The following is a 13854-nucleotide window of genomic DNA, read 5'->3' on the forward strand; positions in this document are numbered from 1 at the left end:
CCAATTCTACTACAGTACTTTAATATCAAAATATTGCTTCATTCCAACCCATTTCAAAAAAAATAATGCATTTGATGTTTTCATAAGCATGTGTAGAGGCAAGGATATAACCAATTATCTTCATTTTTCTTATTATTAACATAACTTGTATTTTGCTTTTATTTTTGAATGAAGGCATCAGATTTCCACAATCTGTAATGATTAGTGCATGTTATTTCTAGATTCAACAATGTAACAATTGTTTTGCATCAAAGTTTCCAATCACATTTTGTGATCCATCAACAAGATGATCACACTTTGTTTCTATGAATGTCAAACTTGCCCTCTCTACATCACCAATAATTGTTATGCCCCTTCTAACTAATAACTTTGCTATTTGTATATGATTAAAATCCGAAACACTCATTTGTGAGCATTCATAGGTACATGTGTGTAGACTTTCTTTATGGATATGCTATTAACAAATTTATGGATATACTATTAACAAATCCATTGCTACACTCTTAATGACTCTGCTATTGAGTGATTCTTTCCACTTACTCAAGGGTGCATACAATCATTTAATAATTTGAAAAGAATGTTCCTAAAATAATTCAACATCAATATGGGCCCTAGAGTAACTCTTTCCAATTAATCTAAATGTGCTCAAGCATCAAATGAACACATAAATGATTATATAATATGATATGAAGCTCTATTTTGTAAAATTATCACCCCCTTACATGATCACCCCTACATTTCTTAAATGAGATTTTTGATAATTTTCATCATTAGTTTCAATATGAGAATCAAAATAGATCTCATTCTCATTTGTTTGGGTCATGCTAAGGTTTATACAAAAACTAATTCAAAAGAAGAATAGAACCAAAGTAACTCATGGCATCCAAAAAGGATGGGAAAAATAAATTCCAAATGTACACTTTCATATTGAAAAATAAAAAATATACTAATATTGTATCTAATATAAAAAGGAGGCCTTAATGTGGTTGCCAAGGATGGGTAGGGTAAGTAAAAGAGGTTTCAAAATCAAGATGATGGTAAAATGTAAAAAATATAAAATCAATGAAGAAAAAGGTGTGTAAAGAGTTTTGAATATAAAATTAAAATTTTAATATCATAAAAGTATAGATCCAATAAACCCTAGTATGAATAACAAGCCCAAGAAGAAGACTAGGTTGTATATAATTGATTAAGTTCCTTAAATGCAAATAAAAACAAAACTTCCTTTCGGGCTATTACAAGCTAATTTAATGAAACATACACAAATAGGAAACTAACCTAGATATTAATGATTTGGGATAATAATGTGGGCTACTATCTTTAGATATTAAATATTAGGGTATGACAAATAAATAAGTAAACAAATTACATAGTTTAATGATTGAAGAATGTTTCACTGAAAAAGATTCTATAATAACATTTATTTTTTCTAAAGTGTGATCTTCCTATTAGTTGAATTTATTATATTTTGTGTGTGTGTGTGTGTGTGTGTGTGTGTGTGTGTGTGTGTGTGTGTGTGTGTGTGTGTGTGTGAGAGAGAGAGAGAGAGAGAGAGAGAGCTTGATAAATGGATAGAGGGGGAAAGGAAATAGAGAGAGGCGAGAGGATAAGTAGAGAGATATAGAGAGGAGAGAGAAGTTAGAGATATGTAGAAAGAGAGAGTGATATGAAGAGAGGGTGATATGTGGATAGGAAGAGGGAGAGATGTCTCTAGAGATAGATATAACTTGGGAAAGATAATGGGGAATGAGAAAGGGAGAGAGAAGGAGATAGAGAGAGAAGGGGGGAGATAGCTAAATAGATAGAGAAGGAGAGATAGAGAGTTACAAAGAAAGGGAGAGGAAGGGATATGTATGTAAGGAAATATACAGAGGGAAGAGAAAGGGAGATACATAGGTAAGTAGATAGAGGTGGAGAGAAAGACTTATATACGTAGGGAAACATAGAGGGGGGGAGAGAGAGTGGGGTAAATAGAGAGGAGAGAGGAGAAATAAAGAGATATCTAGATATAGATGTAGCTTTGGAAAGATAGATGGGGAAGAGAAAGTGGGAGAAATATGTAGAGAGTGGGGGAGAGATGTTAAGGGAAAAGAAGAGATAGGTAGAGAGGTAGAGGGGGAGAGGGGGAGAGAGGGATGGGGGGATAGAGAGATAGAGAGAGAGGGAGAAGGTGATAGAGGGGTGAATCTCGCAACACATAAAACATAGTTTTATCAAAAGAAAATATGAATATTATTTCATTGAAATAAACAAAAATTACATTATAAATATGAAAATATAAAATAGAGTATGAATCTTCATAAGCTACAACACATTAAATACTTTTTTTTTGCTAGTTTTTTAAGCCTTATGTATTTTATATCTTCAAGTCTACCTTCAAATTCTACGATACCACTTGATGGAGCTATGAATCACACAACACACAAAACTCAAATTTCTCAAACTAAAATATGAATATTATTTCATTGAAATGAACACAAATTGCGTTATAGAAATGATGTTTAAGATAAAACAAAGATGAATCCTCAAAGCCTACAACACATTACAACTTATTTCCACTATTTTGGGGATTCTTCTATCTCTCAAATTTACCTTCAAGTTATAGTTTCCCTCCTTTCTCATGACTTACTACTTTCCCCTCCTCTACTACTAAAAAATGGTAAAAAAAAATCATAAATATCGCCTCAACACCCTCAAGAAAAAATTTAAGTTTTGTAACTCCGACCCAAAAATAGTCCAACTTTTGAGAGCCATAACTTATGATCCAAGCACCCAATTGAACCTATACTTTTAAAACTAAAGATCTTAGAGTTCTCTATGTGATAAAAAATGAATATATCTTTGGGGACCCAAAACATCATCCGAAACCTTAGAACCTAATTTTAATTTTTTTTTAAGAAATGTTTAAAATTAGATCTTTAATGTCTTCCCACATAGACTTGATCTTGACTTTAAACCCACCCAAAATATACAATATTCAATTTTAAACCTTTAGGTGAATTTTCAAGTCCCTACATTCTCATATGCAAACTTACTAAAAAAAGATCTTGGGAAGCTTGAAAGTTCTAAACACCATGTCTTTGATCCCATCTATTGTTAACTTCATTTTATGTATGTGGCATTGATCTTAGCCATGTGGAACTAATACTATTGAGGTGCTTACCAACTTGATAAGTGAAGTATTGCTTTGAAGGTACATTAGTTGGAGGAAATCAATGATGATGAAAAATGAAGGCAACATTTATAGACATTCGTATAGTGTATATGATAGTGTAGATTTTATTTATTTCATGCCCTTGAATTTAAAATTTCAATGCTCTATCAATTATTTGATTCCCTTTTGTTCTTCTTCTCTATGTTTTTTATTAAAATAAGTGGAGAAAGGCCCCAACCCATTACAGATCTAACACAAACCATAAAAAATGAGAACTGGAACAAAATCAGTCACAAAAACAATAAAACAAGGCAACCAACAAAGTAATAGTAGAGCTAGAGCCAAAAATGTTACATCTTATTTTGAATCAAATCTTTGGGGCTACTTATCTAACATCCTAACCTAAGAAGTGTTAATTATGGGTAGCTTGGACAATTGTTCGTCCTGACCCAGAAATAGCAACATTAGGTATGGGTAGTTTGGACAGCTATTCGTCCTAACCCAGAAATTAGAAAATGGTTGTTTTTGTCAGATCCTATTGTTAGGATAAAAACAATTGTTATTTAATAGTGGATCTTTTTAGGTTACACCTCATAGCCAAAAATAGTTATTGGTTATTGAGTTGTCTTAATCTCAGTCGTTGGTTTGAATTAATCTCAGTCGTTGGTTTTCCAACATAGTAGTATAAAAAGGGGTCATGGGTCATTTGGAAAACATGAAGTTTGTGAATTATTTGTAGAGTTAGCAAATAGTCTTGCGGTGTTAGCAAGGGGCGCAATGATAGCGTTGGGGATAGCAGTGCAGGAATATCACCGGGAGAAATTGGGAGATTGTCAAAGTTTTGCCAGTGAGAGGCAAGGAATTTTGTATCTCTTAATTTGTTGAAGTTAATATATTTCTGATCTGCAGTACTGGTTTTCCCTTTGGGGTTTTTCCAGGGACAATTGTCCGGAAATATCGTGTCATTGTGTTACATATTTCTTTCCGCCTATTTTTTATTTGTGAAGTTGTAGTTGTGTTATTTTCCAATATTTGTTGATCAAATAATCTATTATAGATAGGAGGTTAATAATCAATAATTGTAATAGAATTTTCACATGGTATCAGAGCTAAGTTGAGGGTAGAAAAGGTTTACCCTAGGCAAGGAAAGAAATTGAAGGGTTATACAATCTAGATTGACTTCTTTAGAATTATTATTTCTTTTATCCCTTGAGATGACCTCAACAAGTTTAAGAGATTAGGACAGATTAGATGGAGCCTCAAATTTTGGTGTCTGGAAAGCCAGAATTTCTTTATTTCTAGAAGAGAATGGTATTAAGGAATATGTTACCACTGTTGTGACTATACCTACAGATGCAACACTTCTTGTAGCATATAAGAAGGATGATACCAAAGCGAGGAGGATAATCCTTGACGGTGTTAAGGATCACATAGTTCCTCATATCTCAGATTTGGATAAAGGGAAAGCAATGTCGGAAGCCATCCTAAATCTGTACTAGAATGCAACCACCAACCGGAAGCTGATTCTCAGAGAAAAGTTGAGGAATACTCGGATGAACAAGGGAGAATATGTTACATGTTGCCTCACCAGGCTTAAACTTGTCAATGATGAGTTAGCAGCTAATGGAGATAAACTAGATGATGACAAGCTAGTAAGAATAGCCCTAAATGGGTTTTCTAAGTAGTGGGATGTCTTTGTTCAAGTTATTAATGGACGAGACACCTTACCAAGTTGGGATCGACTTTGGAGTGATTTCACTCAGGAGGAGCTTAGACTAAGCCTTGTCAATGGAGCCAACAATAAGAGTCAAAAAAGTGAGATGGAACAAGAAAACGTTGCCCTAGCAGGTAAAGGGAAAGCAAAGAAGGGATCTAGTAAGGATCAAATCCACAAGGTGAGAAGAAGAAGAAGGATCTGTCTAAGATCAAATGCTTTGGATGTCACGAGTTAGGCCACTATGTCAGTGATTGCCCACAAAGGAAGAAAGATAAGAAGGGCAAGAACCAAGTGGCAGCTTCAGCAAGTGCAGAGGAGCTCTCTAGTAGATTGGAGGATGAGTTTGCACTCATAGCTTGTATGATTAGCTCAACCTCACAGAGTGTCTGGTATATAGACAGTGGGGCATCATTTCATATGACAGGAGTTAGAGAGTACTTCTCCAACTACAAGGAGGAGAACACCATAATCCAGATCTCTATGGGGAACTTGTCCAAACTCAACCCAGTTGGGAAAGGGACTATTCAGTTTCAGAGGGAGAATGGCAAGATGATTTCCATTCATGATTTATTACATGTTCCAAGCTTAGGTATGAATCTGATTTTCGTATCTGTCCTTCGGGATAAAGGTTACAATGTACTCTTTAGAGGGGCTCATGTGTTGATCAAGCATAAGGATTGGAAATCACCCATAGCAATTGGAGTTAAGAGTGGTCGACTTTATAGGTTGCAGTTTGATACTCCTAAGGCACTCCTGAGTAGTAGTAATCCTAGAGATCTTGGAGAGCTATGGCATAGGAGAATGGGCCATATACATGATGGAGCACTTAAATTGCTTCGTGAGACTGTGATAGGTGTTCTAAAGGTGAGCACAGAGCATGATGATATATGTAAGGGATGTGTGCTGGGGAAGTTTGTGAAAGCATCTTTTCCAAGAAGTGACACAAGATCTGAGGGTGTTCTTGATCTAGTACATTCAGATGTATGTGGACCTATGTTGACAAAGTCTCTCAGAGGGTATGAGTACTTTGTTACTTTTATTGATGATTTCTCCAGGAAGACCTGGATATACTTCTTGAAGACCAAGGATGAGGTTTTTAGTCGCTTCTAGGAGTTCAAAGCTCTTGTGGAGAATTCGACAGGAAAGAAGATAAAGGTTCTTTGGTCAAACAATGGAGGCGAGTACAAAGGAAATGAGTTCCAGGTGTTCTGCACCAAGGAAGGAATCAAGAGAGAGTGGACTGTTCCTTACAATCCGCAACAAAATGGAGTTCTCAGAGGAAGAATCGGTCTATAGCGGAGGCAGCAAGAGCTATGTTGCATGACCAGGATATGCCTCGTTATCTGTGGGCATAGGCATGCAGCACAGCAATATACATACAAAATAGAGTTCCACATAAGGTACTAGAGAAGATGACACCAGAGGAAGCATTCACTGGGAATAGAGTTCCACATAAGGTACTAGAGAAGATGACACCAAAGGAAGCATTCACTGGGAAGAAGCCAGATGTCAGTCACTTCAGGATCTTTGGGAGTTTGGCATATTGCCACATTCCTAAGGATACACGTACCAAGTTAGATTAGACTGCAGAAAAGGGGTACTTTGTGAGGTACAGTGAAACCTCAAAGGCATATCAGATATTTATTCCAGGGACCAGGAGGATTATAGTCAGGCGTGATGTCGAGTTCATGGAGGACAAGGCATTTAGAAGGTCCCAAGATTTGCCACCAGATGATCAGAGTGAGCAACCGATAGAAGCTCCAAGGATAGCTCAATCGAGTCAAGGGCAGCAAAGCTCAAGTACAGTTACCAGTACAAGCATAGGCTTAGGTAGTGAGAGTTCGCAGAGTATGGAGCAACTGGTGCAGCAGGAGATGCATAAAGAAGACATGGAGATTGATGTTTCATCCTCTACAGTTGGCAGTAGGAATCATGAGGTTCAGTCGACACAAAAGAATACTCAGGAGTCAGTGGGTACTCCTAGGAGGAGTAGTAGACAACGGAAAAAACCAGCCAGGTATGATGACTATGTAGCATTAGTTGGTTAGTTGGTAGATAGTGAACCTTCTAGCTATCAGGAGGCTGCACAACATCAGGTGTGGCAAGATGCAATGGTTGAGGAGTATGCATCAATAATGCAGAACGATGTGTGGGAAGTAGTTCCTAGACCAACAGATAGGGTTGTGGCAAGATCACGTTGGATCTATAAGATCAAGCACGATGCAGATGGTAGCATCAAGAAATAGAAGGCAAGGTTCGTGGCAAAGGGGTTCTCTCAGAAGGAGGGAATAGACTATGAGGAGACATTTGCTCTAGTGGCCAAGTATACTTCTATACGAGCTGTAATATCAATTTCAGCACAGATGGGATGGCAGATCCATCAAATGGATGTCAAGACAGCATTCCTAAATGGCGAGTTGAAAGAGGAGGTATACATAGAACAACCAGAGGGCTTTGTAGCACATAGTAAAGAGACCCACGTGTGTAGATTAAAGAAAGCTTTGTACGGACTCAAGCAGGCTCCTAGAGCGTGGTATGAACGCATTGATAGTTACTTGCAGGAAATGGGCTTTGTGAAGAGTGAGGCGAATGCTAACCTCTACTACTTGGTGGTTGTGGGTGAGATTCTCATTCTTGTCCTATATGTGGATGACTTGTTTCTAACTGGTTCACTAGGGCTCATAGAGGAGTGCAAGAGGGACCTTGTAGCGGAGTTCAAGATGAAAGATTTGGGACTTATGCACTACTTTCTAGGCATGGAGGTATGACAGACAAATGGAGATAGTTTCCTTGGGCAAGGGAAATATTGCATCGAAATCTTGAAGAGGTTCAAGATGGAAGATTGCAAAGCCATGTCTACACCTATGATCACAAATTGGAGGAAGGTAGACACATCCAGAGAGAAGGATGTAGATCCCACCTTATACAGACAGTTGATTGGTTCTCTCATGTATTTGGTCAATACCAGGCCAGATATAGCATTTGTAGTTAACTCTCTTAGTCAGTTCATGGTTGAGCCAAAGGGAGTGCATTGGACAGCGACAAAGCATGTGTTGCGTTATTTGCGAGGTACAATCGAGTACGAGATTAGATATGCTCGAGGTGAAGGAATCAGGTTGATGAGCTATATTGATGCAGATTGGGTAGGCAGTACAATAGACAAGAGAAACACTTCAGGGTGTTGTTTCAGTTTGGGATCAGGAGTTGTCTCTTGGTTCAGCAGGAAGCAGAAGTCTGTGGCTCTGAGTTCAGTAGAGTCAGAATACATAGTAGCTAGCATGGCGACATGTGAAGCTATATGGCTTCGGAAGTTGCTAGTAGCCTTGTTTGGTCAGAAGGTTGAGACTACGGTGATACACTACGACAATCAGAGTTGCATCAAGTTGACTGAGAATCCAGTGTTTCACGATAGATCGAAACATATAGACATCAGGTATCACTTCATTAGGGATTGTGTACAGAGGGGGATTGTTTAGCTACAGTACATACCTACAGAGGAGCAAGTAGCAGACATTCTAACAAAGGCATTGGGGAAGGTGAAATACATCTTCTTCAAAGATAAGTTGGGTGTCGTGCAGAACAGCTTCCTCGCTAAGAGGGAGTGTTAATTATGGGTAGCTTGGACAACTGTTTGTCCTGACCCAGAAATAGCAGCATTAGGTATGGGTAGTTTGGACAGCTATTCGTCCTGACCCAGAAATTAGAAAATGGTTGTTTTTGTAAGATCCTATTGTTAGGATAAAAATAATTGTTATTTAATAGTGGCTCTTTTTAGGTGACACCTCATAGCCAAAATTAGTTATTGGTTATTGAGTTGTCTTAATCTCAGCCGTTGGTTTGAATTAATCTCGGTCATTGGTTTTCCAACAGAGTAGTATAAAAAGGGGTCATGGGTCATTTGGAAAACATGAAGTTTGTGAATTATTTGCAGATTTAGCAAATAGTCTTGCGGTGTTAGCAAGGGGCGCAGTGATAGCATTGGGGATAGTAGTGCAGGAATATCAATGGGAGAAATTGGGAGATTGACAGAGTTCTGCCAGTGAGAGGCAAGGAATTTTGTATCTCTTAATTTGTTGAAGTTAATATATTTCTCATCTGCAGTATTGGTTTTCCCTTCGGGGTTTTTCTAGGGACAACTGTTCGGAAATATCGTGTCATTGTGTTACATATTTCTTTCCGCCTATTTTTATTTGTGAAGTTGTAGTTGTGTTATTTTCCAATATTTGTTGATCAAATAATCTATTATAGATAGGAGGTTAATAATCAGTAACTGCAATAGAATTTTCACAAGAAGGTGAAGACTTATTAGTGAGATTTCCTCTTACATTGAAGAACTATCCAGGTAGATCCATTATTACAATCAGAACAATGTTGACCCACAAAAAAAGGTGGGTTAGTAAAAATACAATTAGAAAGAGCAACCTCATTAGGGACAACAACAATACTAGCAAAAACAATAGAAGAATCCTTGGCACCACTATGAACCTCAAAAACTTTTTCGAAAGCAAAATCAGTCTAGTAAACATCAATAGGAGAAATAGTATAAGAAACCAAAAATCTAGCATCAATCATTTTATTATCAAAAGTAGAATTCCTCTTTATGTTTTAGTGCACAATGATTATCTTGTAATATAGCTCAACATTATACGTTCCGTGAAACATGATGAGGCTAGCTACAAATGGCTAGTAAAAGAGGGCAAGAAAATTTATTTTCAAATATGAATCTTTGAAATTTAGGGATCATTTACATGCTCCTTAAAATTAACCTAGATTAGTCCCAAATCATGGAAATGATCTGCAAGATAAGGTGATGATCTAGAGGCAAGGAATGAAAGTATGGAAATTGATGTCGATGGGAGTGAAGTAGGGATGAATGAGTAATGAATGTTTGAGGATTAATACAAACAAGAATGAAAATGAAGATGTATAAGCATTGGGTGACAAGACAAGCCTAACACAAAAATATCTCTTTTGTCGATATATTATTAAATTAAGACATTCCCATCAAGATGTATACTTGACTAAAAGAAAATGACACGTATATACTATTATAATAATCTCCATATCAATAAAAATCTCACATTACTCAAGATTTTGCATTCAATCTAACCATTTCATGTTCAACCATGCTATTTTAATACCAATCAATCCTTGTTCCTGTATTCCATACCTAATACATTTGACTAACTTGCCTTGCCACAAGATTCTACATTCAATCTGACATTCGTCAAAGTTTACCTAAAATGCACTTACTGTTTCTTGTTTTTAAGTCACGAATAAGCACTATCGGACGTTCAAAGGACAAAGACACATTGACGCACATTTTATCATTTTAGACTGTCAAAGAAAGTGAACAGCCTCCCCAGTCGCCATATGTAGTTTAGATTTAATGTCATTTTGGTAAAGTTGCTTAGATGTTCTCTTGATTCAATTTGTATGCAATCGATGGAGAAGATACAACACAGGCATGTTGATATCCAAGGACTCAAATTACATGTTGCTGAGATTGGTTCAGGTATTTCTTTATCATCCAATTATGCTTTCTTACAATGGGCTTTCATTATTTTATAACAATAATGCATGGACTTGCTTCAACAAGGGTAACTGATGAAATTTGTGTACAGGTCCAGATGTTCTGCTATTGCATGGGTTTCCTGAAATCTGGTATACATGGCGTCATCAGATGATTGCGTTGGCGGATGCAGGATTTCATGCAATTGCTCCAGACTTCAGAGGCTATGGACTCTCTGACCAACCTTCTGAAATTGAAAAGGCCGGCTTTGTAGATCTTGTGGAAGACCTGATTGGTCTTCTTGATGCCTTTAGTATTCAGAAAGTAAGTACCCACAGTTCTCTTCCTTGAATTCATATACTCTGTACTTGGATCTCCCAATTCAGATCCCAAACGCCCATTCTCTGAATTTATATGCATTTTGTATTTGGATCTCCCAATTCACAACCCAAAAGGCTATTCCCTGAATTTACAGGTATTTGTTGTGAGTAAGGACTTTGGAGCCATGGTCGCATATTTTCTCGATCTTCTGCACCCTGATCGAGTGAGAGGAATGGTAGTAATGGGTATGCCTTATAGAAGACCGGGTCCAGAATACTTTGCAATGGACAAGCTTCCACGAGGGTTTTATATCAGACATTGGCAGGTTTCTGTTTCGCTTCTTCCTGCTGTTAACCTACTACTAAACCTATATTGGCTTGTTTACTAATGGAAATATCTTGATAAGTTTTTTATGCACGCAGGAGCCTGGAAGGGGTTTGGCAGATTTTGGGCGTTTTGATGTAGAAACTGTAGTAAGGAATATATACACACTTTTCTCAAGAAGTGAACTGCCAGTGGCAGAGGAGGGTAAAGAGATCATGGACCTGTATGACCCTGCAACTCCATTGCCTGCTTGGTTTACTGAAGATGACCTCAAAATGTACTCAAGCCTGTATGAGAAATCAGGATTTGCTTTCCCTTTGCAAGTTCCTTACATGGCTATGAAAAGGTAAAGCTAGAAACCGCTTTTTCATTACCCAATAAGTGTTTTCTACTATGGAAGGTTTACGGTCTGTATCTTGGTTTTTGATTTACAGAAACTGGGGAAAATTGGGGGAAATCACAGATTATACCATTCGAGCTCCCACCCTTCTGATCTTGGGCACCGAGGATTATTCTCTAAAATTTCCAGGGAGAGAAGCTTATCTTAGCGGGCAGGTGGTCAACGCTGATGTGCCCAACGTGGATATCAAATTGATTCCAGAAGGAGGCCATTTTGTTCAAGAGCAGTTCCCTGAGGAGATTAATAAGATTACCATTGGCTTTCTCAATGAGCATCTGCAATCTTGAATTCTGCATTGCTTTTTTAAAGTTATCATGGAGTTTTCTTGGTGATAGTTGTGAACAAGCTAATCGTAATTTAAATAATCAAATATTACAGCTGGAGTATGCCTGGTTTATGTTTACTGCATATTAGAGTTAACATGGAAGGTGATTAGATAGTACACCTTGAAAAATAATTCTATTTGGAATACTTGCATATGGAAGTTCCTTATACACCAAATTGATGTTTGGCTTGGGATGGATGACATAAAAATTTAGATTTATCCTCTTCTTTTCACAAATAATGGACTTACGCTTATTAAATGGGATGCACTCGGTAAAGAACTTGTTGTAACTACTTATTAAAAACCCTCACAGACATGATAAAGTGCAAAAACTATATCTAAGTAATAAAGAGGAAGACACCTAATTTAAGGTATGCATGCAGCATCAGACAACATAATAAAGCAGACTAGAGACATAATCAGCAGAACATCAAAGTAAACCTTGGCATCTAGTCTGCAATCCAATATCCATCATTTTTGGTGCTGGTATATGAACTTGTATTTCTAAGTAGAAAAGCTCTCTCTATATATGAGAATTGAGAAACAGTTCTTCTCAGAACCTCTTAAACTCTTACATGAAAAATTCAGCAAGGATTTGCAGATCAAGGCAGAGTCAGGCTTGGCAAATCTGTCACACTTGAAAATAGAGGAAAAGTATTGATTTATTTTCGCCTCACTTTATCTCTTTGCAGAATGGTCACCTATTAAAAATTAAGTGGAGCAAACTGTGAATAATTTTGTTGTTTTCTCCTCGTTTTGTTTTAAAATAGATTCTAGATAGGTTGCATCATTGCGACATACTCTGTTGAGCATTTACTTTTTTCAAATGTTTTACAATAAAATAAATGGTGTTTGTCTTAGTTTATGTAACTCTTTAGTTTGGTTTCAGTATATAAAAAAAAAGAAATGGCACTTGAAAGTTCATGTTAAAAAGGAAATAAGGATCACAGGTGAGAGAACGCCACATCATACGATGTATTTTAAGCTTTAATATTTATTGTAGGTACTTCTGTTTTCCTTATTTGAGAAAAAAAATAAAAAATTCAAATGTCTTTTAATTTAAGCATTTTAACAATTGATGTTGCTGTTAATAGTTTGAAAATGGATATGAATGGTTCCTCTTTAAAATTGATCTTAGAAGTTTGTGTTGTAGGTGTTTCATAAGGCATGTTTTCTAAATCTCGTCTATTATGGTAGGGTTTATTTTTTAATTTGATAGTGCATGTGAATGGCTAGAAAATTCTATTTCAATTGATTATTTTGTTGAGAGGATTCCCTCTAGGTGTACTTTGGGAATGGTTTAACAAAGTTCAAGTCCCTCATGAGGTTTGATTTGAAGCTATCCAAAATCTCAAGAAGAGGATTTTCCTTTATAGATTTGCAAAAGTAAGTTATGCTAAAGCTATTCTCAAACATAGTCCATGATATGACATAGTTCTTTGTTAATGTTTACCCCCTAGACCTGATACTTTGTTGTCTTTGAGGAGTGGACTCTTCTAGATCATATTTGAGTTAAATTCCTTCATTTTACCTTGTCTTGTCATGCTTTCTTGGATTGCTTCCTCCTTAGGTAATGTTGTTTGTGTGAAGCCCAACAAGTTCTTTTCCACTTGTTTGCAAAAGCATGCTCATGTTAAGATAAATCTTTCAAAAGATTTGATGGAGCTAGTTGACATTCAAATTGGCCAAATGCATCACATCAAAATAGTCATTTATTTGAACTTCTCAAGCACTCACTATAGGTGCCAATCCTTTGGTCACAACATCAAAAGTGTCTCTTTGTTTCAACTAGACCCAAGTCTAGTCCCAAACCTACAAGTGATACTCCTCCACACTATAGTGTCATAAATTGCAACCCTTTTCAATTTCACTCTCTTTTTTGGGCCCTTGCTTTAGTGTGCCCTCTCATAGCTCATTTAAGCCTATTTTTGGCCTTGTCACTAACAAATTATCATCATATGCTTATTTGGTGACTCGATCCTATGTGTTGGGCCTATGCACTCTACAATCACCCTTAGTTTGCCTTTTTATGGGTGGACTATGTTGTTATGTGCCATAGTCCCTCCAAAAAAAGCTCAAAATCAAATGTGTGAAAGTGTCG

The 13854-nt window shown here is 36.9% G+C and overlaps 1 protein-coding gene across 1 annotated transcript; it reads left to right on the plus strand.

The window, feature by feature from the left end:
- The first annotated feature begins 10173 nt into the window (after positions 1–10173).
- Positions 10174–11808, plus strand: LOC131029924 (uncharacterized). Its single transcript, XM_057960607.2, has 5 exons — positions 10174–10386; positions 10496–10707; positions 10859–11029; positions 11127–11374; positions 11463–11808. The coding sequence occupies exons 1-5, from the start codon at positions 10308–10310 to the stop codon at positions 11713–11715; spliced, it is 963 nt and encodes a 320-aa protein (XP_057816590.2). The 5' UTR covers positions 10174–10307; the 3' UTR covers positions 11716–11808.
- The last annotated feature ends 2046 nt before the right edge of the window (positions 11809–13854 follow it).

Source organism: Cryptomeria japonica, chromosome 8 (assembly GCF_030272615.1).
Source record: "Cryptomeria japonica chromosome 8, Sugi_1.0, whole genome shotgun sequence".
Lineage (NCBI taxonomy): Eukaryota > Viridiplantae > Streptophyta > Pinopsida > Cupressales > Cupressaceae > Cryptomeria > Cryptomeria japonica.